The sequence below is a fragment of the Crinia signifera genome, chromosome 5 (assembly GCF_055691185.1).
Source record: "Crinia signifera chromosome 5, ASM5569118v1, whole genome shotgun sequence".
NCBI lineage: Eukaryota > Metazoa > Chordata > Amphibia > Anura > Myobatrachidae > Crinia > Crinia signifera.
The window spans coordinates 58,990,063-59,013,473 of record NC_139221.1 but is presented as its reverse complement, the minus strand read 5'-3'; the positions used below and the strand labels follow the sequence as shown (position 1 = coordinate 59,013,473).

At 39.1% G+C, this 23,411-nt stretch overlaps 1 protein-coding gene across 11 annotated transcripts in view; it reads left to right on the top strand.

The window, feature by feature from the left end:
* Nucleotides 1–23,411, top strand: part of ZFHX4 (zinc finger homeobox 4) — a 165,329-nt gene that overhangs the window by 120,255 nt on the left and 21,663 nt on the right. For all 11 annotated transcript variants that reach the window (XM_083187298.1, XM_083187294.1, XM_083187290.1 and 8 more), the window contains one exon: nucleotides 21,179–21,289. In XM_083187298.1, coding sequence (XP_083043424.1) covers nucleotides 21,179–21,289 — 111 coding nt within the window. The remainder of the gene's footprint in view (nucleotides 1–21,178; nucleotides 21,290–23,411) is intronic.

Here is a 23,411-nt window from a genome sequence, read left to right as displayed (position 1 = left end):
TGATTATGTATCACATATGTCAAATTGGTTTATAAAAAAAAATGTTTTTTTATTATTCTGTATATGCCATTTAGCTAACAGGATGAAATCATGTTTTTTTTTTTTATTTATGAATTGCTGACGTAAAAAAACAAAAAAGAGAAACTGAAATGCAATCTATTATTAAAATAGGAAAAAAGCTTCTCTTAATGTTCACACTGCCAGGTAGAGAGAATTGTGCCCCTTGGTGAGCCTTCTAATTTTTATATTTTAAAATTATGTTCAGGTTGATGACAATAAAGTTTACTATTTTTGAAGTTCATGAAAAAAAAGTTCTGGGGTAGTTACATAAGAATTTATTGCATGGAATATTAAAAATCTCTTATTATGGGAGTTTTTGGGGAATATATAGACTGTTTCATGAATTTTCGCCAAAATACCTTTCAGGGTTGCACTAATTACCTAAAGTAGCATTTCTAGTTGTAGTGAGTATATGTGAGTAAAAGAATGAGAGAACCAAGACTGAGAGAGCCCAGAGACAAAAGTACACATTTTAGTTTTTAGAAGTGGCAATCTTCTGATCAGAGACTCAATGAACTTGTTCCGGCCCATGTGCTGGTGAATGGTTACTGGTGGCCGCATTACTATAAACCAGGCATGTCCAAACTGTGGCCCTCAAGCTGCTTTGAAACTACACATCCCAGCATGCCTTGCCATAGTTTTAGCATTCCCTAATAGCAAAACTGTGACATGGCATGATGGGACTTTGTAGTTTCACAACAGCTGGAGGGCCATAGTTTGGACATGCCTACTATAAACCATCAACCATCATTGTAACTAACTTTAAGCAGACTCGGTGGCGCCCCCCAGATTAATCAGAAACAAATGAAAACTGATCTTACAGTAGCTCTCTTCCATATATATATTTATTACACCACATTAATTCTTCTCAATCATTTCTTACACTGAGCTGATAACTATGCACCCACAAAGTTGAAAACTCTTGGCGCTAACGAAGCCTGGTGCAAATGACCGGATCGATGAGAAACCGTCCACTGTTATTTAAAGTGTATCAATAAATGTACCTTTACTTTGAACAGAATGGATAAGTGTCACAGTTAAGAGTTCTATGGATCTCTTAATTGAAAGTTAATTTTAAATCAATAAGGACAGTAATTTAAATATTGATCATTCTTCTGTACTGAAACTGTTAACAGCTATTTTTTTCTGGGTATTTTTAGGTGGTTTATATTTTTAAATGCAATCAATAGTCCACAATCAGTGCACTGCATACATATATTGAGGCATGTTCAGTACACACACACACACACACACACACTATCTTTGCTGCACATTCATATATCTTTCAACATCTGTTCAGCTTTCCTTCAGCTATTTCCTATATATATTAATTAAAAAGCAGTTTAATATTATCAATACACCAGTTTGGTTTCAATATCTTTAGTTAACAATCACAATGTCAACAGTCATTATATAGATACCATAATGTTGACATAATCAGAATCTCAACAGCCCCAGTGTCAACTTGCATAATATCAAAATGTCACCTGGTACATAATGTTGACACCTAATTTTAAGGCCAAGCACCAACCTTATCCCTAACCATATCATCATCATTTTGACTGTGGCAACATTTTTCAGGTGTTAACCATCTCAACATTTGACATTACAGTGTCAACTTTTTGACTGTTGACGTTATAACTGACAACAACATGACTACCTCATCAACAATTTATACAGAGCGCACAAACTAACAAAAGTGGTTTCTGATGTCCAACATAATAGTGTATACACTAATTCTGATTAAATACATGCACTGAGATCAATTTTCATAGCTTTCTATGCATCCACAAACTAACATGTTTAAGATTTTAATAGCATTAGACATTGGGTACGTACGCACAAGTTGATCCAGTTGCGGGTCACCAAGTAATTGTATTTATTTTGTTTCCCGCAGATATCATTTGTCTGCGAGTAGGGGGAAAAAAAGCTCTGCTTTGTTTCTCTTTCAATATGACAAAGAGGGCAGTTGAGTTAAAAGGATACAAATTTCATTTTATGAGAGTCATCATGATTAACCCAATAAAGAAAACTTGGCTACACGTGGCTTTTAACATAGCAGCAAATAAGAGAAAGCTGCAGCTTGGATTTACTCAGTGCTTTCACTACGCTGGCTGTAATGGCAGCTGGAGCTGAGGATGGTGTAGAACTGCTCTGGAATAGATGCAAGCTGATTTAATGCTTTGCTTACCAGTATTGGAGCAGGCGGCATTATATCACAAAATTGTATTTGTGCACACACACATACTGGAACTCTTAGCCATCAATGGTCAGCTGCCAATGTCCTAGTTCAGGTTAGACCGTGTAAACACATTGGGGGTTATTCTGGTCCACATGTAACGCTGCGAATTGTGGACTAAATGCTGCCACCACTTGCAGGTCTGTCCCCTCCCCCACCCCTCACATGCTGGCAAAACATCCATTCGCAGCCTATGGGGCGTCACCCACATCATCAGCCTATGGGGCGCCACGCACATCATTGGATGGTCGCCGACCATCAAATAATGTGGAAGGTACACACGTATCTAAGTGACTCTTAGGTCCCTTAGATATGCATGCACCCTTGACAGGAACAGGGTGGGCAGCTGACATCCGGTGATGTCAGCTGCCCACCCCCCTGCACCTGCGTCACCAGTCATTTGCATGGTAAGTTCCCATGAGGCATTCCCATGGGCGAATTCCCCAGCCTTCCACCCCACGCCTCCCGCCTGCAGTCTTGGGTGCCTGTGCCCGGCAAAAACTCTGCATTGGATGACCGTTGTTTGTGTATTGTGCATTCACATGCACAGAAAGGAGCATGCGCAATACACAAACATCAGTTCTCCATGCACGGGCACGGAGGACCGACTCAAACAGAATAACCCACATTGTGGATTGGGACAGGCACAAAGTTAGGTTCCAGATTATCATACTTCTCAATTGTCCCAACCTTGGCAGGTCAGTACCGGTATGATGTGATTTTGCATTATCATGTCCTACAGCTACCTGGTGACAGAAATCATCAAAGTCCATCCCAATTCAAAGGCAAATGGGTGAGATCAGGGAAAATTACTTCTTCTCCCTGGACTCTGCAAGGACACCCAGAAATATGAGTCTTCCAGAGATTTTGGGAGGACAGTAAAGTATGTAATACCTACAGTAAATGTTATTTTGCCAGTAACAGAGGTAATTAGGAACCAATTTTCCTATCTGACAGGGGTGCAACTTCCAGAGGCAATGGAAACTGCTGCCTCTGGGCTCCAAGCCCTAAAGGGGCACCTGCTGAATCACAGTGGGATCCATGTGTGACCACTACTCTTCCAATGGAGCTTTGCAGCACATCTGCTGCTGCTGTTGAGTTAAGGATAAATTTATTAAGCATGGTGATATGCTAAAGCGTTTGGAAATGACTGTCATATCTCTTACATCTAGCACGGGGTAGTTTTATGTGGCAATAATAGTAATGATGGCTTCTCTACTGTATGCAGAGTTTGGGGCAGGGCTGCTGAGAGCTGAATGGGTATTGAATACTCGGGTATATGGACACATCTGGGATGCATACCACAAAAAATTAAAAATACTATGTGTGGCTCCAATAAGAGGCTCCTCACACTGCAATGGAGGCGCTTATCCCCCTGAGAAGCTGATCCAGGTTCCCCTGGACCATCCAACAAGCCCAGGCAATCAACTGGGGTTTGTGACACTTATACTTTTATTTGCGACCCTGAGTGCAGAATTTCATCCAAGTTGCATGCAACACAGAATGAGGCCTTATATGCAATAAAGGAACATGTTTCATAGACTGGAAAAATTCAGAGTTCATAAACGCTTGTGTGATACTCGCCTAGTTGGAAAAAAAAGTGTGGCTCTAGTTCTGCTGACCAAACTCTAAAAATATCACCGTAATTATGTTTCTTTTCTAAATGGCCATTCAACATATAATCCTGTAATTAGGGATGTTTATGCCATTTGATCATCCTTGGCTTAAAATAATAAACAAAATGAATGTCTTTTTTTTTTTTCAAAATGTATTTCAAACTAACGTGGCAAGCAGCCTGTAACCACAAAACCAAGCAATTTGCACTTTTTTTCTGTTGCTATTAAAACAAACTCTTTGTGCTGCCTTACAAATCCGCTCTTCTTTAATCCTGCATTATTGTCCTCTTAATGCAGAGTCGCAGGACCTATTTTATTCCATGTTCTGTGTCAGAAAAACTGTATCAAAAGAGAAGATTAAATAGAAAATGGCTGTATGTCATTAGTTCGTATGCATACGGATATAGCGTGAAAAAATACGCCAACGCTAGGGTGGGTTCTTAGATGTGACTGATAGATCTTACGTTGCTGATAGAGTTGACCAAAGACACAGAGCTACATCTGGTTACTTCATTAGGTCCTTTCATTGATTGAACCCTGCTGAAGTGATGCATCAGGCTTCTCTGATAACTGCTGGTAATAGTACAAAATGAATTCTTATCACAGAGATTGGAAAGGCCATTAACCCTGGCCTCCAGTGTTTTTCAGAGGTCACAGACAGGAAGCCAAGCAGGGACCGGGAAGACTGTTTTCTGACTAACTACAGTTCACTATGGCAGTGAAACCTTTATTTATTTATTTTATTTCTACCTACTGGCTCCTCTAAGTATATAAGTTTCATGCATGTATATATTAATAATCAATAGAGAATATCTATTGGTGCAAGAAATAAGGGTTTAAATAAGCAGCAATGCACTCGTTCTATTTTAGGCTGTCAGCTCTCATGAGCAGTACCCTCTTCTCTCATGTGCTTTACTTTCCCTCACTTATATGACCTCCTCTTTACTGGCCTTGTGACTGCTGATGCAGCAATGTCTATGTCCTGTACTTGTTTTGATCATACTGTGTCTGTTTATGAACTTTGTATGGCACCGCAGACCCCATCTAATGCTAATAATAATGTATTTATAATACAGAGTTCCATTGCACTGATTCCCCCGTCTCACACCTGTGGCATTCTCACATGTGTCATGTCAGCCTCACTTTCCGATCCCCGGAAGAAAACCTACTGTGTGAGAAATCCGAGGCTGTTATACTGACCCATCAAAGTTTGCTGACTTGTTCAAGTAAAAACAGTCAAACCTTAATTCTGTTCCCATAGCAAACAAGGAGATACAAGAAAAATATTGCCATTGTCTATAGAAGCATGCAGATTACCATCTCCAGCCTTCATCTGCATATTCCTAGCTACAGCTCCGTTTTGTTTGGGCAGAAAAAGAAAACTTTCTAGAATTATATATATAGTCATATATAGTCATTCACTCTCTGACTGATGAGACACACAGTACTCTCCTTGAATTTAAATCTAGTGAAGACATCAGTCGGATAGGTTATAGATCCATCCTGAATTTTTGATATCCTGCCAGCCTACACCTGTTTCTAGGATGTTTGACCCAACTCTGGTACTCCTACCATTCATGATAGAATACATGTTTTGATACCTTGTTACCCCTGAGGAAGTCCCTATGGGACGAAACGCGTAGGGTCTCTCGGAAGTGGTATCTCACATCAAATTTATGATGCGAACATCTGTATGAAATACATATTTTATATACTTTTTATTGTATGAAATAAAAACTTTTTACTGCTTTATATGTGTGCATATATACAGTTTTGGTGAAACTGCCATCAGCGCACCTCTACACTTTCTCTCTCTCTCTCTCTCTCTCTCTCTCTCTCTCTCTCTCTCTATATATATATATATATATATATATATATATATATATATATATATATATATATATATAGTTCGATGGAGAAGCTGCACTCCCCTGTTATATAATTCCTCTGCTGGGGTGTCATTCAGAATTCCTGGTAGGGTCATCAAAATTCAATGTGGGTACAAAATGAGTTTACTCTCCAAAAATTTCACCAGTGTGGTTTTAATTCATCGTTATTGCCACATTTTCTGTCAATGTTTCGACATTCTATATAACCAGTCTTCAATGCATGTTCAGTGACAATTTTGTGTTTCTGTCACCACATGGAACTTTTGTTAAGAAATACTTCAGGGCAACTCTACTTTGCTCGCTGTAGAATGTTGCCATGAAATTGTCTTTCTTGACAAAGCTTCCATATGTGGACCAAAACATCATATTCCAATTAAGGGGTGTATTCAATCACCCGCAGCCATCTCCCGACAGGGGAGATGGCTGTGGGGCCCTATTCAATGCTGTCTTTCCCGACAGCATTGAACAGGGTATCTCGGCAGAACGAGCCTGACTTCAAAAGCAGTTGGGCTCGTTCTGCCGAGAACGGCCGGGAAGTGACGAGCTCCCGGCTGCAGCTCGAGCAGTCCGAGAACGGGACAGGCTCACGGCTGTCGGGTCAGCTCGAGAGCCTTGGCCCAAGATTGAATACCCCTGTTAGACCGAATACTTGTGTACTAAAGAAACCACTAAAATAATGGTTATTCTGCAAGAAGGAGGAGTCCATCTAATGAACAACCATCTGTATCTTAGTCCTGATTATTTTTTTGTTGTTATTATACTTTTTATATGTAAACTTTATGACAGTGCTAGCGTCCTACTGTAAATAATGGATGGGCATAGGGAGCGATGAATCAAACCTTGTAAAGAGTACAGGTGGACAAGTTGGACATAACAACCAATCAGCTTTTACCCATTATATTATAGAAGGAACTTGATAAATGACAGCTATGCCCACCAGTGCCAATAGTCAATGCACAGGCTCAGGTAGTCGGAGCATTTCTACTTGTATGGTTGAGTCATGATTTTAGGTTAAGGGGTTATCAAGAAGGCGACCAATCCTATAATGACTGTAGCAATAATACATTCATCTTTATAATGACTATTAACAATGAATGGTTAAATCACAGTCAATAGTTAACCAAGGACTTTCAAATAACCTCTTTCATAACAGCAGTGTGTTTTTTAGTCCTGCCTTACAATACCACTTCTTTTTATGTACTTTAACCAATGTTCTGAGGCCCTATTTAGCAATATGTTGGTGGCTTCTATACTTGTGATTGTGATTTAATTGCAGTGTCTGTGGTGGTGTGGTATTCACATATGGAGCCAACCATTCACAAGAAGTAAGTTCATTTAAATGTAAATGGGGTCCTGTGGACGGAAAAAACTTCCAGCTCCCCGTCTTGGGAGACCCACCCAAGCATTTGGTTTGGCCTTTTATGCATAAATAATAACAAGAAGGTATGCTGTCATTGCCCTGCTTGAAATACCAGAAGTGGTTTGGCCCAGAGCACTGAAATGAGACTGGTTTGGATAAACTTACATCCCAGATCCTCAGTTTGATTAAATTGAATATTTTTTTCTCAAGAGTTATTTTGAGCCTGTATAGATTACAGAAACAGATGAATAAGAGTGAGCGTAAGCATTTAAAATGTAATTTATTTAGATAGATAGATAGATGCATTATTCTCTCGTATTGTATAATAATGTTAATCATGTTTTAAATAGGGGTTAGATTGACAGCTAACCTGCAACCTTAAAATTGTAACAATATATATTTCATTTACATAATAAGTGAAGGCACTCAGGGATGTAACAGTTGTTGCTAAATTAGCCCAGTAGTTTAATTATTCATACAATATTTGCACAATAATCTCCCAGGACATTGAGTGTGATGCTGGGATGAGGGCACTTAAACCATGTTATCACTGCTCACAAGAGACTCACTGTGTGTTCAGAAGCAGTATTGCCAACAAATCTGTAGATATAAAACAGACTTCACAAGTACAGTATGACGGTCACTAAATGTCAAGAAGGATATTGATCAAGACATCTGTAAATGTGCTAAAATGTATAATGGTACTTGTACAGTAAATAAATTGCAACATACAACAAGCATTATGTCGACACCACTAGGTCGACATGACTGACATTGGTTGCCATGGGTTAGGTTGACAGGGTAATTAGTTCGACATGGGAGAGGTCGACAGTAAAAAGGTCGACATTTTTTTTTTTCACTTTTTTACCCAAATGCCGACATATTCGACATGGACACTGTAACATAGCACCGCATGGCTCAATGTGCTCACCATGCTTTGGGCCCTCCCACCACACCCTAGTGGATGGTAGGGCATGGAATACCTAACCCAAGTCGACCTTCAGTAATGTCAACCTTCCTGCATGTCGACCTTCAGTCATGTCGACCTTCATGCATGTCGACCTAGTGGTGTCGACCTAATGCTTGTAGACCTAGTGACCTTATCCCGTTTGAAAAATATATTTTTTTGTATCAAGATCGTGTTTTTGTTAATCTCATTTATGAAGAATACTTGTTCCTGCCGCCGATGTCTTGAAAAGAGCCTTCAGATATCTGTGTTGTAATATACGTGTGGTAAAACTCATGTGTAAAGCTTTTAAATCTGCAATTAATTGTCCTATGTTCTGTAGCTGGGACCCTTTCAGGGCTGGAATACTCTTTAATGTATTGCAAAGCCAGGTTATCATATAAAACAAGCAGTGAAGTGGGCTGGAGCCTGGAGCAGAAGTATTAAATTGGTCAACACACAACCTTGTACTGCAGCTGCTGCACCTTTTACATGAAAGAATTTAAAGTTGTTTCCACTTATTAAGATGTATTCAGGATGGATTAAAAACAAGTCATTAATACAAATTCCAGAGGCCGAATCTTAGTTTCATAATATAAATATTTCTTATTTGGTAATCCCTGCTGATTCTCCTAGCAGGAAAACTGATTTAACATGAGTTGAATTAAAATAAGCAAATAACTTAACCAAGTTGAACAGTTTTGGAAATACCCTTCCTTATACAACCTTCTCCTTACATACATATATCACATTGGGAGCCAAGACATGCTGATCCAACATCTATATATAGCTCATACAGGAAAACATGACAATTAAAACTTTTTTGAGTGTTAAGAGAAATTCATATAGTCTACAATTATTTATATTCTATCTGTGTTTCACATTGTGTCATGGGTCACACTGGCAGGAGGCTAAGATATATGCAGTGTCATCACCTGCACTATCCTCTCCTGCACCAACATACTCTGCACTGTCCTCCCCTGCAATGTACTCCCTTCCCCAAACTAACTGGCACTGTCCTTTCCCTGCAATGTACTCCTTCCACAAACCTACTCTGCAATCCACTGCCCTGAAATATATTCCCCCGTACTGGGCTACTCTACAGTGTCCTCCCTGCACTGTCCTCCCCTGCAATGTACTCTTTCCACAAACCTACTCTGCACTGTCCTCCCCTGCAATGTACTCCCTGCACCAACCTTCTCTGCACTGTCCTCCCCTGCAATGTACTCCTTACACTGACCTACTCTGCAATCCACTGCCCTGAAATGGGATGCGGTCATTTGGTCTACAGCATTATGGTCGACAGTCATTAGGTCAACATGGGAAAAGGTCGACATGGTTCTAGGTCAAAAGGTCGTTAGTTCGACAGGTTGTTAGTTCGACATTGTCTCGACCTACTCCTCACTGTCCTCCCCTGAAAAGTACTCCTCACACTGACTTACCCTGCGCTGTTCTCCAGTGCAATGTACTCTTTGCATGGATCTACACTGCAATCTACTGCTCTGAAATATATTCCCCTGTACTGAGCTTCTCTACAGTGTCCTCCCAGCACTCTCCTCCCCTGCAGCATCCTCCCTACAAATGACCTTCTTTTCAATGTCCTCCTTGCAATACACTCTTTGCAATGTTCTCCACTGTTATATCGTTCCCGGCATTGTCCTCCCCACAATGCAATAACCTCTCTTGCAATTCCCACCTTTAGAATGTTACCCACTGCAACGCACACCCCTGTTATGTACTATCCCTCAATGCCCTCCCCTGTAATATCTGCCACCCAAGCTACGGGCCCTGGTTTGGGAACAAGTGCGCCTATGAAATAGGGTCCAAGTTTGCCCGTGATGCAGGATGCCGCCCAATCTCAGACATTTATTCAAAGCGACAATCATTTACAAGGCCAAACCAACCAACCTGGTTTTGCCTTGAACACGATAACTGCTTTAAAAAAAAAAAAATTGAGATTGGCACCTTGGACCCTAATTACTTATACCCCAATATCTGGTTGCCGATGTTTAGTGTCCATAAAATGCACTGGGGTATGAACGCATTGGCATAACACAGCAAATGGGATAATAGCATTATTGTATCAGAGGTATTTGCAATATAAAGTGATAGTTTTTATACTATTTCTTTGTTATTCTGTCGTATCCCATGTAGACTACTTTTCGCATATCCTCTTAAACCTCCTACGTGTATTTGCTGACAGCCACATATTGTCAGGATATTTTCAAATTGTTCAAACACTGTCACTACAATTCAGCGTGAGGAGGATAGCTTGGTAATAATGATCCAATCAGAAGACTGACAGCTTTAAAATTCTCAATGGTAGCCCTCTCAGGAAGCAGGCAAATGCGCTTATTTCCTTCTTTTCTTTCTCAATTAAAATGACAACATGTTCTCTCTTGTGCGGTTCCCTTAAATGTCCAATATCACATGTGATAAACCACCTTTCTAACACTGCCAGCTATTGCTCAGATCCTACGCTACTGAAAGTGTTAAACTATCAGGGAACGATTGGCTGGGAAATTATATCACAGTTACAGCCGCTGGTTATTTACTACTCTTTTTCTCATATAATATGGTGACGTGAAAAATCATAAATTCAGTGTAATAAACGCAGCTCCTGAAGTTTAAAAAAAATATATGCATAAAGCATAACAGAGGCCAATGGGATTTATATTTGCCTTTAATAAATCTGGCGCTATATTGTCAAGCTGCAAGTTAGGACTTTGATAAATTACGCTATCACTATAATTCAACCCTATGTTCATTTTTTGGGGGGGAAAACACTACTAAGTAATGAGGGATATTTATCATGGTTCCTTTATGTGAATTGCTCTATCGCCACCAAGAAGAGGTTGAGGTAGTTGTAGGTTCGGTTTGTTTTGTTTGTTTTGTTCTTTTGTTTTATATGCATTTTTGTGTGGTTATGTCATTTGTGTAATTGTATACGCTGGTATGGTAAACTGAGCAAAAAATGAAAACCTGTCAGTGTATACAGTACTTGCCGAGCCAACATATTGCACTGTCCTGTACATTTACATTAATGGCCATCCTCTAGTGTGTTGTGTTTTTAGCACTTATACATAATGCATAGTTTCTATACACACACATGGTAATATCACAGACATTCTTCTTATGGCTGTGGGGGTCACATAAACAGAAGACCAGAACTATAGGCTGCATTTCTTATCTGAGGAAGGGACTACAAGTAGAATTTATCATTCGAAAAACAACACTTCCATATGTCCTGTGCATTTCAATGCCACTGTTTAGCTGCTGCAACGTACGGCGTCATACAGAGGGGCGTATTACCGAGATGTGCTCTTGGTCAGATACTTGTCATGAATCTAAATCATTCCACAGCATAAGAGAGCACTGTGAACAGTCTACAAATGTTTTTTTTTTTTTCAAAGTACTTATATATATTTATACCCAGTTTCTCTTATCACTGTTGTTACCATTTGTAAAGCGCAATGGAATATGCTTTGCTATAAAAAAAAAACTGCAAATAAATATATAAACATATATATATATATATATATATATATATATATAAAATATATATACACACACACACACAAACACCTACATATATAAAATGCACATTGCAAATATTTTAAAAGGTGAAATACAGAGGATTCGACTAAGCACCCTGCAATTAAATCTTGCTCTGTTTACCTCCTGGGACCTGGGTGTAGTATATTTCAGCAGGCATATTGAGATTGCACTGCATCAAAGATTTATACGTTGAAATACACATCCCTATAATGAAACCTGTATATTACCGGAGAGTCTGTGAGCTAGATAGAGGTAGCATTTAATATGATGGAGGGGGGTGGAGGCTTGATTGCAGTCGAAGGGGCTTTGTCTGCATTGTCTTTGAAATATAATGTGTCACTCTGACCCAGCTGTATACTACAGAGTATTGCATCATTTTTCATGTCAAATGTCTGTCATGCCTGATTTTTCACCCCCCTATCATTCTACAAACAGTCAAATGACTTTAGGCTCAAAATAGTATATGCATAGTGTTTGTTACGAATCACATATATTGTGCTGCTGCTGCGTCACAATGAGAAATCGTTCAGCCTTAATGCTCAAGTGTTAATATTTCATATAAATGCAGCTAAATAATGAAGCAACCACACTTAGGTTTGGACCCCCCCCCCCCCCCCCCCCCCCCGCTCCTGTGTAAAAGGGGTCCGCTTGCTTGCAGGAGAGATTGCATATTATTTTGCATAGGAGAGCTTTTGACACATACTGTACGACACAATATTTTCTTAGGTTGCACATGCCTCTTGTAAATATTTCATGCAGCAATGTACAATAGTCTGATAATATAATCACGTAGAAGCCGGAATTATATTTCATAGCACTTACATGGAGGGGCAATATTTCCCTCAGGGCATTAAAGGGATTTGAAAGGCCGAAATTGCTAAATTTGAGATAGAATTATTTTTAATTTCCAGTGGAGAAAACCACTGGCGTGTGGTCATTAATACTCTATGAATAGCTACTGCATAAATATATTTATCTCCCTGGATGTAGTCACTGCACAAATGCAGTGTACGCAACAAATAATAGTGTGAGTGTGTTTGCAAAAAATGTGAGATGATATACAGTACGTATACAGTAATTGCACAAGTCCCACGTTGTGTTGGAATATACAAAATTATTATGTAGTTTTGTTTTGATAACTCACTTTTTCATAAGGATAAGCACTGGTGTATCACAGGGGGGGGGGGGGGGGAGACACACTGTAAACCTTTCCCTTATTTATTCATACTCACCTTTCCACGGCCATATACCAGTGACTCACCTACGCACAATAGATGTGTCCATGAGAACGTGGCGTGTGTGCCACGTTCCTGGAGACCTGCACATGTGAAGTAGACTCTAGCACAATAGCACTGACAGAGAAGAGGGGGCCCAATTGAAGCCTGCGCCCAGGACCCCTCCTCTCTTAGTGTCACTGCGGGTAACCAATCAATTGGCTGTATTGAAGTGACATAGCAACCATTTTGTTCTGTCATAAAACCAAAATAACTGAAATAATCCCCACAATAAGGCAGGTAAAATGGACGACAGAATGTTAGTTATGTGACAATAACGTATTACAGTAGGTGAAACCTTGTAATGAGTTTGTACAATATACTGTAGTACCCAATTTTTGTTTTTTTTTATTCAATGTGTCTTTTCTTTTTATTAAAAGGGAAAAGGATAGTAACTTTGCACTACAAGTTGCTGTGGTGACTGGGGGGTGTAAGGGCCACAGAGTATACCCAGCAAATAACACATTGTCTTTTGGACAATATAACACAGTCAGCTGCTTCGTGTTTTTTTAGCATTGCTCTCTCTAGAAAACAAGTAGGAGGGGCTGACCAGCGAGAAGACATTCACAACACATTCAATAACCCTTTATCAGTGCTAAACCTCCAATACATTTAAACACAAAATCCATACATTCAATGAGACTAACTGCCAAACCAATAGAAGTAATGACTGAACAGGATGCATGGAACAATGCGAAGGCCGAAAGGCAAAACTACAAGCAAGATAAGGGGCTTGGTATTAGCACGGGAAGTTTCATAAATATTACGGGCTGGAGGAAATGGTTTTTTATTTAAAATTTGCAGCCAATATACCTTTTCTCGTAAAAAAAAAAAAAAAAGAATAGAATTAAATCCAAAAACCAGTCATTGTAATTTTCAATCATTTTCTTTTAACTGTTCTTTCTGCGCACATACTAAATAAGAATCAAGGAAATAGAAAAATGGCCTGAGGTGTATTACAATCTGGCTATGTTTCCAAGGGAGTGAATGCGGGTGTGTGTGTGTGTGTGTGTGTGTGTGTGAGTTACAAATTGCTGCCTTAATTCTGTGTTTGTAACCATATGCTACTCTTTTTCTTTGAGTTATATTTTTACCTCATATATTATAGTGAATATGCATTGTGATAATGAGCTGTCATTGACCATGTAATTCTACTGAGAAAGAAGGGCAACCTTCAATAGAAAGAGCCCAGAAGCACGTTGGGACAATCACATACATCTATACTTTGTAGAACACTTATAGGCCAGATGGGTTCCACTGAAGCAATACTTGTCACACTTCACAATTAACCTAAGGAATCATCAATTTTCTGCCATAGAAGGATGGAGATCTATGTTCTTGCTCATTATATTGTTTGGGGTTTGCCATTCATCACTTAGTTTACTGACATGTAGTAAAAAAATTGAGTAAGAGACGAGAATGACTGAAAATTACACCAGCTACGGACAACAAAATTAGTAACCCAAACATTTGTACAGGATGCAGTGGCCAGCATTGGGGACTTTTTTTAGAGCCTGTCTATGTGGAGTTTGTACTTTCTCCCAGTGTGGCAACTGTATTAAGCCTGAAGAAGAGATAAACTGGAGATAAATGGAAGATAAAGTGAAAGGAGATAAAGCACCAGCTAATGAACTGTGTTTGCAACTGATAGTTGGGAGTTGATTGGCTGGTGCTTTATCTCCACTTTATCTCCAGATTATCACTTCACCAGGCTTAATACATCTGCCCCACTGTTTGTGTGGGTTTTCTACACATGCTTCACTTTCAGCCTGTAGTCCAAAAAAAACATACTGGTAGTTCAAGAGGCTTCTGAAAAAGCCATGTGTGTTTGCCTGGCAGATAACTTAGGGTGTGATGTATTAAAAACGGCAGGTTGTATACATTTATATTTCCAAATGTTTGCCCAAAGGACAGCTCTTTTGAGAAGAGCTGTCCTTCATGGTGTGAGGACTTCCAGGTTTATGGCCTACTGCTCATGAGTGGCCATTTACTAGCGCATGCGAGAGCCACTATTTGGGATCCTATTGGATTCCTCCAGGGCAGTGATGTCAAACTCATGGCCCTCCAGCTGTTGTGAAACTACACGTCCCAGCATGCCCTGCCACAGTTTTAGCAATCCATTATATAAAATCTGTGGCAGAGCATGCTGGGATGTGTAGTTCTACAACAGCTGGAGGGCCATGAGTTTGACACCACTGCTCTAGGGTATTTATGAATAAAGAAGCCTATAGGCACAGGGTACAAGCCCTGATAAGTTTTGATTTCTGGGAGATGCAGTGAAGCCCCTGAAATGATAGGTTCTTACCCACAATGCCCACAAAGCTCGCTTTGCCTATAGCTCATTTTACGTAAGTTCCATTGCATGTTAGTAAAACATTCCATATGTCAGTACATTTTTTATAAAATTGGCAGAAAACAATATATTCAGATTGGCAACTTTATAGTAAAGCAATTTTTCCAGATATTGTACCAACAGACGATCATTGGTTCATTCAATGTTTAACTGGATAACCATTTCTCCTACCGTCCAGCTATCTGTATTTGGACATTGTAGAATAGGTAACAAGTCACTTCAGTGTTTATAGAGTTAAAGAACTAATCAGCTGTTACATTTCATGCAGGCAAACATCATGTACATCTGTTTAAAATCTAAAGGCTTGTAAAATTTCTGAAATTAAAAAAAAATTTAGTGATGGGAGGAGGCGGGTGGTGGGGAGACTGCTGAACAAAAAACAGAGTTCGCAGTCCTGGGGATATGTTACCTTAGAGATAACCAAGAACAGGACTTGTCACTATATCAAAGGCTTTGTGAAGTAAGAACATGCAAATGCTACATTGCAATGGTTAATGTACGCTATCTATAGTAATTATTCTATAATGTAGCAAATACATGCAATGGTGGCAGAAATGTATTTCTGCATTATGTAGCATTTTTCTGATGTTGAGCATTCATTAGAATTAAGATATGAATCAGCCCAAAACAAGTCATTTGTATTTAAAAATGAAGAAATACATGACAATGAAGAAAACAATGCCTTGGCGGCATCCAATTAAAAACCATTATGTACACAAATTTCCACCGGGAAAGTTAGGTCATGAGAAAGAAAAACATTTTCTGTTTGACTTTTCCTTGTTTCCCAGCACAGTCTGCCACTGGATATTTTCCTGAGAAGAAAAAACTTGATTTTTTTCTACATTCATCCCTCACTTATCCTAAAGGTTCAAGAACAGGGAGTTGTAAACATACTTGAATACAAGGGGCTGGTGACCACAGTGTGAGGGAAAATTTCAAGCTGCTCAGATGTTCCACTTGTCTAGCTTTCCTGCCACCGGCGATGCCACTATTGTTAGTTATGCCCTTAGCTTTTGAGAGCCAAGACAGATGTACAGAATATAAGTCTGCAGTAGCATAAAATGTTTCCTTTATTATACTGAGATCATTACACTGGTGTCAGCAAAACGATTTTGAGTTTTAATTCTCAAGCTTCCTTCTGGAACTGACCACTGCTGTAACTGTTGCCTTTGCTCTAAGTGCCATGACATGCAGTAATTATGCTGGGCAGCTTGCCCATTCTCCCCCACGTTGCCTAAATATTGCTCTGTATAACAGCACAAAAAGCAACCAGTACTCTCAATCAAAATCAGATCATGTTCATTCAGGTTTTGATTGAGTTGGCCTATGACTGGTTCAAACTCCTACCAACCACACTAGTTTGCCTTCAGTGCAAACATATTTTTAGGCCTAGTAATATTTCTCACTGTTGCATTAAAGGCCAGATTAAGGTTTGTAGGTTCTCCCAAGTGGGGGCCCCCAACAATACAACTGACACTGTTTCCCCCTTTAACATTGACACCACTATGCAAAGCTATATAAATATAAGTATAATTGGTAATATATAAATATGTGATTCACTGTGTTATGTGGGAGCATGAAACTAGATACAACCTAGCCCACATCCATGACAAGGCAGAAGCATGGTCACATGGTATTCATTCCCCTAGTAACAGCTGGACTAGACACTGACCCAGCAGAAATGCACCACTGGGGTCAGTCTGCACATGCCCACACATCAGGGGATCTTGCAATCACCCAACCTGTATCATGGACCCTGAGCTGTGCTTGCAGTGCATACTGGGGGCTGTAAGCACAATCATGGAATCTATACCTACAGGACAGAACTAAAAATTCCCTTGGAACCAGCTTCTGGCAGCAAACAACATATAATATCCTCCTGCCAGGATCCGGTCAGTCATTTGGGCAATATCCCTGGCTAAACCTCCCATATAATTTGGTTACATTTGTAAAGAAAAGAATGTGTACTAGGAGAAAAGGATAAACTGAAGCCGATAAGGGAACAACCAATCACCTTGTGTGTGTCAAAAACACCATCGGATGGTTCCAATGTTGTAAATACAGCAGTGACAATCTATAACCAATGTTTAAGAAATAAGGGAAAGATTTGTATCCCACGGATCAGTGTCAGAATATAAACATATTGGTCAGGCATATACCCTGCATGTCTATGACCCTTCACCCTCCACTATAAATGCTGCAAATAAATGTACGTTATATTTTCTGCTATTAGACTTTGCTAAAAACATCTAAGAAGCCACAGTTTTAGGCTTATAGACGGAATGCACATATGATATCTGTCTGCATCAGCTGGTGGAAATGTGAATAATGCGTATATACAGATATAGTTTAGATTAAGAATACCAGGTGTGAACTAAACAGCAGTGTAAAATTATTTATCATTAAGCTCAATTACTTGACTTAATACATTAGCTGCATTCCTAAAGGGAACATATGTAAACATTTTAGGTTACGGATTAAAATGAGATTTAGAAGACACTGTGTAATGTAATCTCTAGGGGAAAACCCTCATAGAGTATAGCTATATGCTATGTAAATTGCATTGTTTATCGCAAATTTAGATTAATGTTTTCATTTTGCTCTCCACCTATTATCTAATTCAATTATGTATCATGCTACATTCTTGCCTGTGCAGAAACAATATATCACATTGAATGGCTGACCCAGGGAGCTTGCAATTGAATTGTTGTTCTCTGGAGCACAATGGAATAAAGTGTTTCGCCCTAGGTCATTGAAAGTTGCCACTGGTCTTGAACCAAGGTCTTCAATTTCAAGGGCCATTGGCTTATCCAAGGCTACACCTACTTTAAATCATGTTTCCAGTTAATCCTTTCAGTGCTGGTGAAGACTGCAGAGGGAGATTCTCCGCACAGCACAATTGAACTGCCGGGTAGAATAGCAGGCCACTTTGAGCTTAATAACCCAGCTTAAAACACAGTGACCCAGTATAAGCCACTTTTATTTCTTTGCCACAGGCATTAAATAATTTGAACATAAGGATTTTCATGTGGCTTCGTCCTAGCGTCAGTTGCGTCCTAGAAGAAAAAAAATTGTCTTGCGCAGCCATATTTTGCCTCCCTGAAGGGTTTAAGAGTACAAACGGAATAGATCTTGTGTGTTAAAATATTTCATTTTAAATAGCAATCAGGTTACAGTTTATGAATTGTATTGCTATGCCTTTCTTTTTGCTTTTGATTAAAAATATACAATATATAAATAAGCCGTTTGTGTCCCTCCGGAGTCTACCTGTAATAAACAGCTCTCACCTTCCAAGTTATATACCAGGCTTGCAGTACTTGAACATTAGAGCTAATTGCCTTTCTACATCAAAGGGAATAAAATAGGATAGAAGAAAATAAGAAGAGGGGGAGGGGGGCTTGGTATCTTCACCTTGAAAGGTTATATGTTTGTGGTTCGGAGAAGCTTTATAAAGTTGTGTCCGAAAAAAAAAAAAAACTGCTGTTTGCGATTAAGTTGATGGGGAAAGTCTATCCCGCAATCTTTCCCTGCTGCTGACACAGAGTCTTTGTTCACGTCGAGATTTCTCAAACTGTTGCCAGGGTCAGTTTCAGGTCAGACACTATGATGATGTATAGAAGAACATGTCTGGGAATTTCTCTCACACTTAAAACACATACCAGAAAAATAAAAGGAGAGCACCCTGCAAAACTGTCTGATGAGACCCAGATGATAAGATTTTTCTTCTTCGTACTATTATAATTTGCTTCTTCTTCCTTGCACAGTGTCCCTGGCACGCAACGCTTTCTGAAAGCGGGCCACGGCGGTCTTAAGAAAGAACAATTTCATGTCCCTAAAGATAAGGACAGTCAGTAGCTCTCCGACACTTCATCCTCTAGCCTTGAGGAATGGGTCAGTAAATCTAGTATTAGAAAAAAAAAAAACATAATAGCGCAATTCCAAGCAAGATACACACACAAAATATAGGATTGCCATGGGCTTTTCTAGGCCCCAGGGCCTGACGCTGGATGTGAGTCTCATGTGTGTTCACTTGGCATTAACACAGCCCAAACCAGACATGATCACAGGCTCACAGTGCACCAAACTGTGCTCCCCCACCACCTTAATAAATACAGCGTCAATTCCAGCTGTGATGAGGACGCATGCCGTGTTTGATTAGCAATCAACACTGGAAGGATAAAGGGCTGGAACAGCTAGAAATGTTTTCTTCCCCTGTAACGGTAAACTGTGAATACACATATACATAAATTATCCCAAAGCAAAGCCTTTAATTTTAGCTGAGATTTGTAAAGTAGCGTGCAATCCTCACATGTGGGGGCCACAATCATTATTAACCAAACCCCTCTTTCCCTGAGATGTAAAGCAATCACTTTCAAGCGGTTCGGAGGTCACTTTCATGATCCGGCATTGCTTGCTTGTGTTTATTACATTTTTTTTTCCACTCTTCGTTTGCAGGCTTCGTCTTATGTTCAGGGTATGCTGTTTGGCTTTTTTTTTTTTTCCTCCGTTCCTTTGTACTCAGCTGCTGCATATGTTAGTTGAGATTTCATTCAGCTGTCAGAATGTTATTAATAAAACATGTGCCACAGAGAAGTCCACTCTATCTGCTCTCAATCACTATAGAATTCTCACAATGAAAATTTGATGCAGTATGTAATTTAAAGTTAATGCACAATACTTAAAATGTCAGGGTGCCGGCGGTGCACGGGGTAACTGGCCACGGGTTAATTGTGTCATCATTAGCTGTCTCGGCGATGACAAAAAAAAAAAACTTGTCTAAACAAAATAAATATAAATTCAGATAACAAATGTATGACCTTTTCCCTTCTTAGGCTAATTTGTATGGTGGTTAAGGATTTTGTGAAATCGAGCAGCCTGGTGCTTTAAACCACAGTTTATATTCACCTCCTAATTTATGTAATTCTTACCTGAGCTGAGGAATATGATTTTTATTTTTGTGCAGCAATGAAAACAGCATGAAGTGCAGTGGGGAGTTGCAGGCCTGGTTATCTGGCATTACTCAGATTGCTAAAAATTCATTAAAATGTGACATCAGCACAGTGAGAGACAAATGATCACAGGATGAAAAGGAACAGTGGGTCTTTCATGGATTAGTGCAACACAGCCCTAGCATAGAGGCTAACTGCATAAACAGATTAATCCACCAGCAGCATAGCTAAAATTTACAGAATAATTAAATAGGGTTGAGTTACTGTGAAGATTTTCTATGTAATCTGGCTGGTGTGAACATATACGTGAGGTGAGTGAAATGCAGATTTCTGGAGATGATCCTTCATTGTATCATATAACCTTTGCAATTCCCCTTGTAGTAAAACAATAAGAACACTGTAGCTATTCAATTATTAATTAAAGGCAGAGCTCAAGAAAAAAAAACCCATAAGACTTCAGTACACACTTGCTATTCTTTCTATGGAAAGGCCCCAGCAATGCTGTTTATTGCTTGGACTGTAAAATACGTTTGTACTTTGCTTTTCTGTCCTTTCATTTTAGAATACGTTTCCAGAAAAATAATAAACTGTCATTATTTATATTTTTCTTTACCGTTAATCATCTTGATATAGATATGTATATATATTGACCATACTATGACTGGATATGAGACATTGAGCATCAAGACTTATAAAGTCACATTCTAAACAATTAGATAAAAATGGTATATATTTGATATGTATGTATGTATGCTGTATGCATTTATACTGTATGAATTTATTGCCTCAAGACATCATTTTACAGTATTGTTATTCAGTACGCTTATTGTAACAAAGACAAAATGCTTATGTCGCGTATCATATGTTATAATGAAGCAAACTGTAGTTATGGCTTCTAAAATGTATCTTGTTTTTTTTTCCGTTTGCCTCATAGATGAGCAAGCAGAAGAAGCAGAAAGTCCGAAAATCACAGCAGTGGCCCCAGCCGAGGAGAAAGGCACAAATGAGAAAGACAGCAGTGAGAGCAAGGCAGTAAAGGATTCAGGTAAGATTGTTTGCCCTCCGCCCTAGATCCTTTGAGATCCCCAGGCCTTCAGGCTCATCCAACACTGTAGGGGTTTCTTACTGATCTTCAATTTTAAACTGTCTGGACATTCCTGCTTCTATTCATTGCTTGTGCATTTTGCATGTGATTCCTATCAGTAGCCTCGCATTGACCTATTTTTAATCATAACCATCTGACAGGATAGATGCGGATAAGTTGAGGAATATTACAGGACGACCAGTGAGATTATTTTTTAATCAAATCAGTTTGTGTGCTTGTAATTTTTTAAGCGCCTTTCATTAATCTTAGCTGTACTTGTGATTCCTCTGATGACATATTAATTTTTCATAAGCGGTGGATTAGATACCACTTGATTTTTCCTCCTAGCAATCAAATATCTATCCTTGTAACCGAAAGAATGACATTTCTTATTTATTTTACTTCAACTTTTTTTTATTCTTAAAGGGACATTGCAGCATTCTGCTGAAAATTGCCCTGTGTCTACAGTAAACGCATGTACATGTGTGTCTTATAAAATGTCATTGCAGGAAAAACACACTATGGGGTAAATTTACTAAGAAGAGAGTTCTATTAAAGATGGGATGTTTGTATGGGAAACCAATCAGATTCTATGGGGGATATTTACTAAGGAATTAGACTTCACATGTGATGTTGCTATGGGCAACCAATCAGATCCTGTCTACTATCTTCCAGAGGGTGCTAAATGAATAAGTAGATTCTGATTGGTCGCCCAAAGTAACACCACACCTGAAGTCTAATTCCCATCTTAGTAAATGTCCCCCTATATGTTATATTCTAGAAGGTGCTAAATAAATAAGTAGAATCTAATTGGTCAATATCCCATCTTTAATAGATTTCCCACCTTAGTAAACCAATTAACAAAGTAACCAATCAGATTTTGCTTTGGTTAAAGAACCACTTCCTGTCTACCAGTTTGTATCGCTGTCCCATCGGAGTGATGCTGTAGACCGCATTTATGTAAAAATTCCTACCAAAACTGCGCAGCATTTGCATAGGGCAGATGTTTATAAAGGCACAAGACAAAATCCAGCTAAAAGAATGTGCAGTTGATCCAGCCTAAGTAAAAGGAAATATCATTGAAAATGGATTAAGACTTGGGTCATTTTGATCTCTTGGAATAGACAAAGCACTATAATAAAGGCTACTGTCTTTGAAAACAAAACCTCTGTGTCATGACATTTAGTTATTCACAAACAAACCCCAGGCCTGCATCTGGCCTGGATACCCCGGCTTTTATTCTGTGTTTGATTTGGCACATATCTGACTTTTACCCATGATTTTTATGTATGAGATGGAAATCTATGGACGCAATGAATATTACATTGCCTATTTCGGCTGCACGCTATACCTAGTTACATTAAGTTGAGTTCATTCAAGCAGAAGAAGTGCTGAGAAAGGTTGAAGCCTATTAGTTGCAGGTAGTCATCTATCTTTGTCTTGTATCCCAATGACAGTAGCATATATACGTTCACAAAAATAGACATTTATTTTTATAGGAAATAGTTTTTTTTCTCATGCTTAGAACTCCTTAAACCCTTTAATGGTAAGGTACGGGTATCTGGCTATTCTCTTATTGTGCAGCATGTCATCTAAAGGAACTATATTTAAAAAAGCTCATAAGTGAATAAACTTGTGTTTGACAACAGCCATTAGCAATAGGCAGACCTTCAACTGCGGCTTCGCTAAGGATTGTGTCATTTATTTAGATCATTTCGTGATCAATGGTTTATGCCCAACAAAATAGTTTTGACATGCATAGAGGGGTTCTAGTTGTTAATGCAGGACATAATCCTGCCTGTGTAGTTGTGATTTGGTAAATTAAACCTGTCAACATTAGGTGAAGCTGTCACCATCATACCATGCAGGCAGCCAATTTGCTGGTTGTGCCTCAGTGATGTCAGTAGTTTCTAGTGAAATGATTGGTTGCATCATCATGAATTTTGCTTCAGCCCAGAGCCGGATTAAGGCTGGAGGGGGCCTTGGGGGAACTAAGTTGTGGGGGCCCCTTCAACAAGATGGAACCCCTTTTATGGCTATATATTACAAACATACATATTTGCTACACAGTTCTGTCCTCATA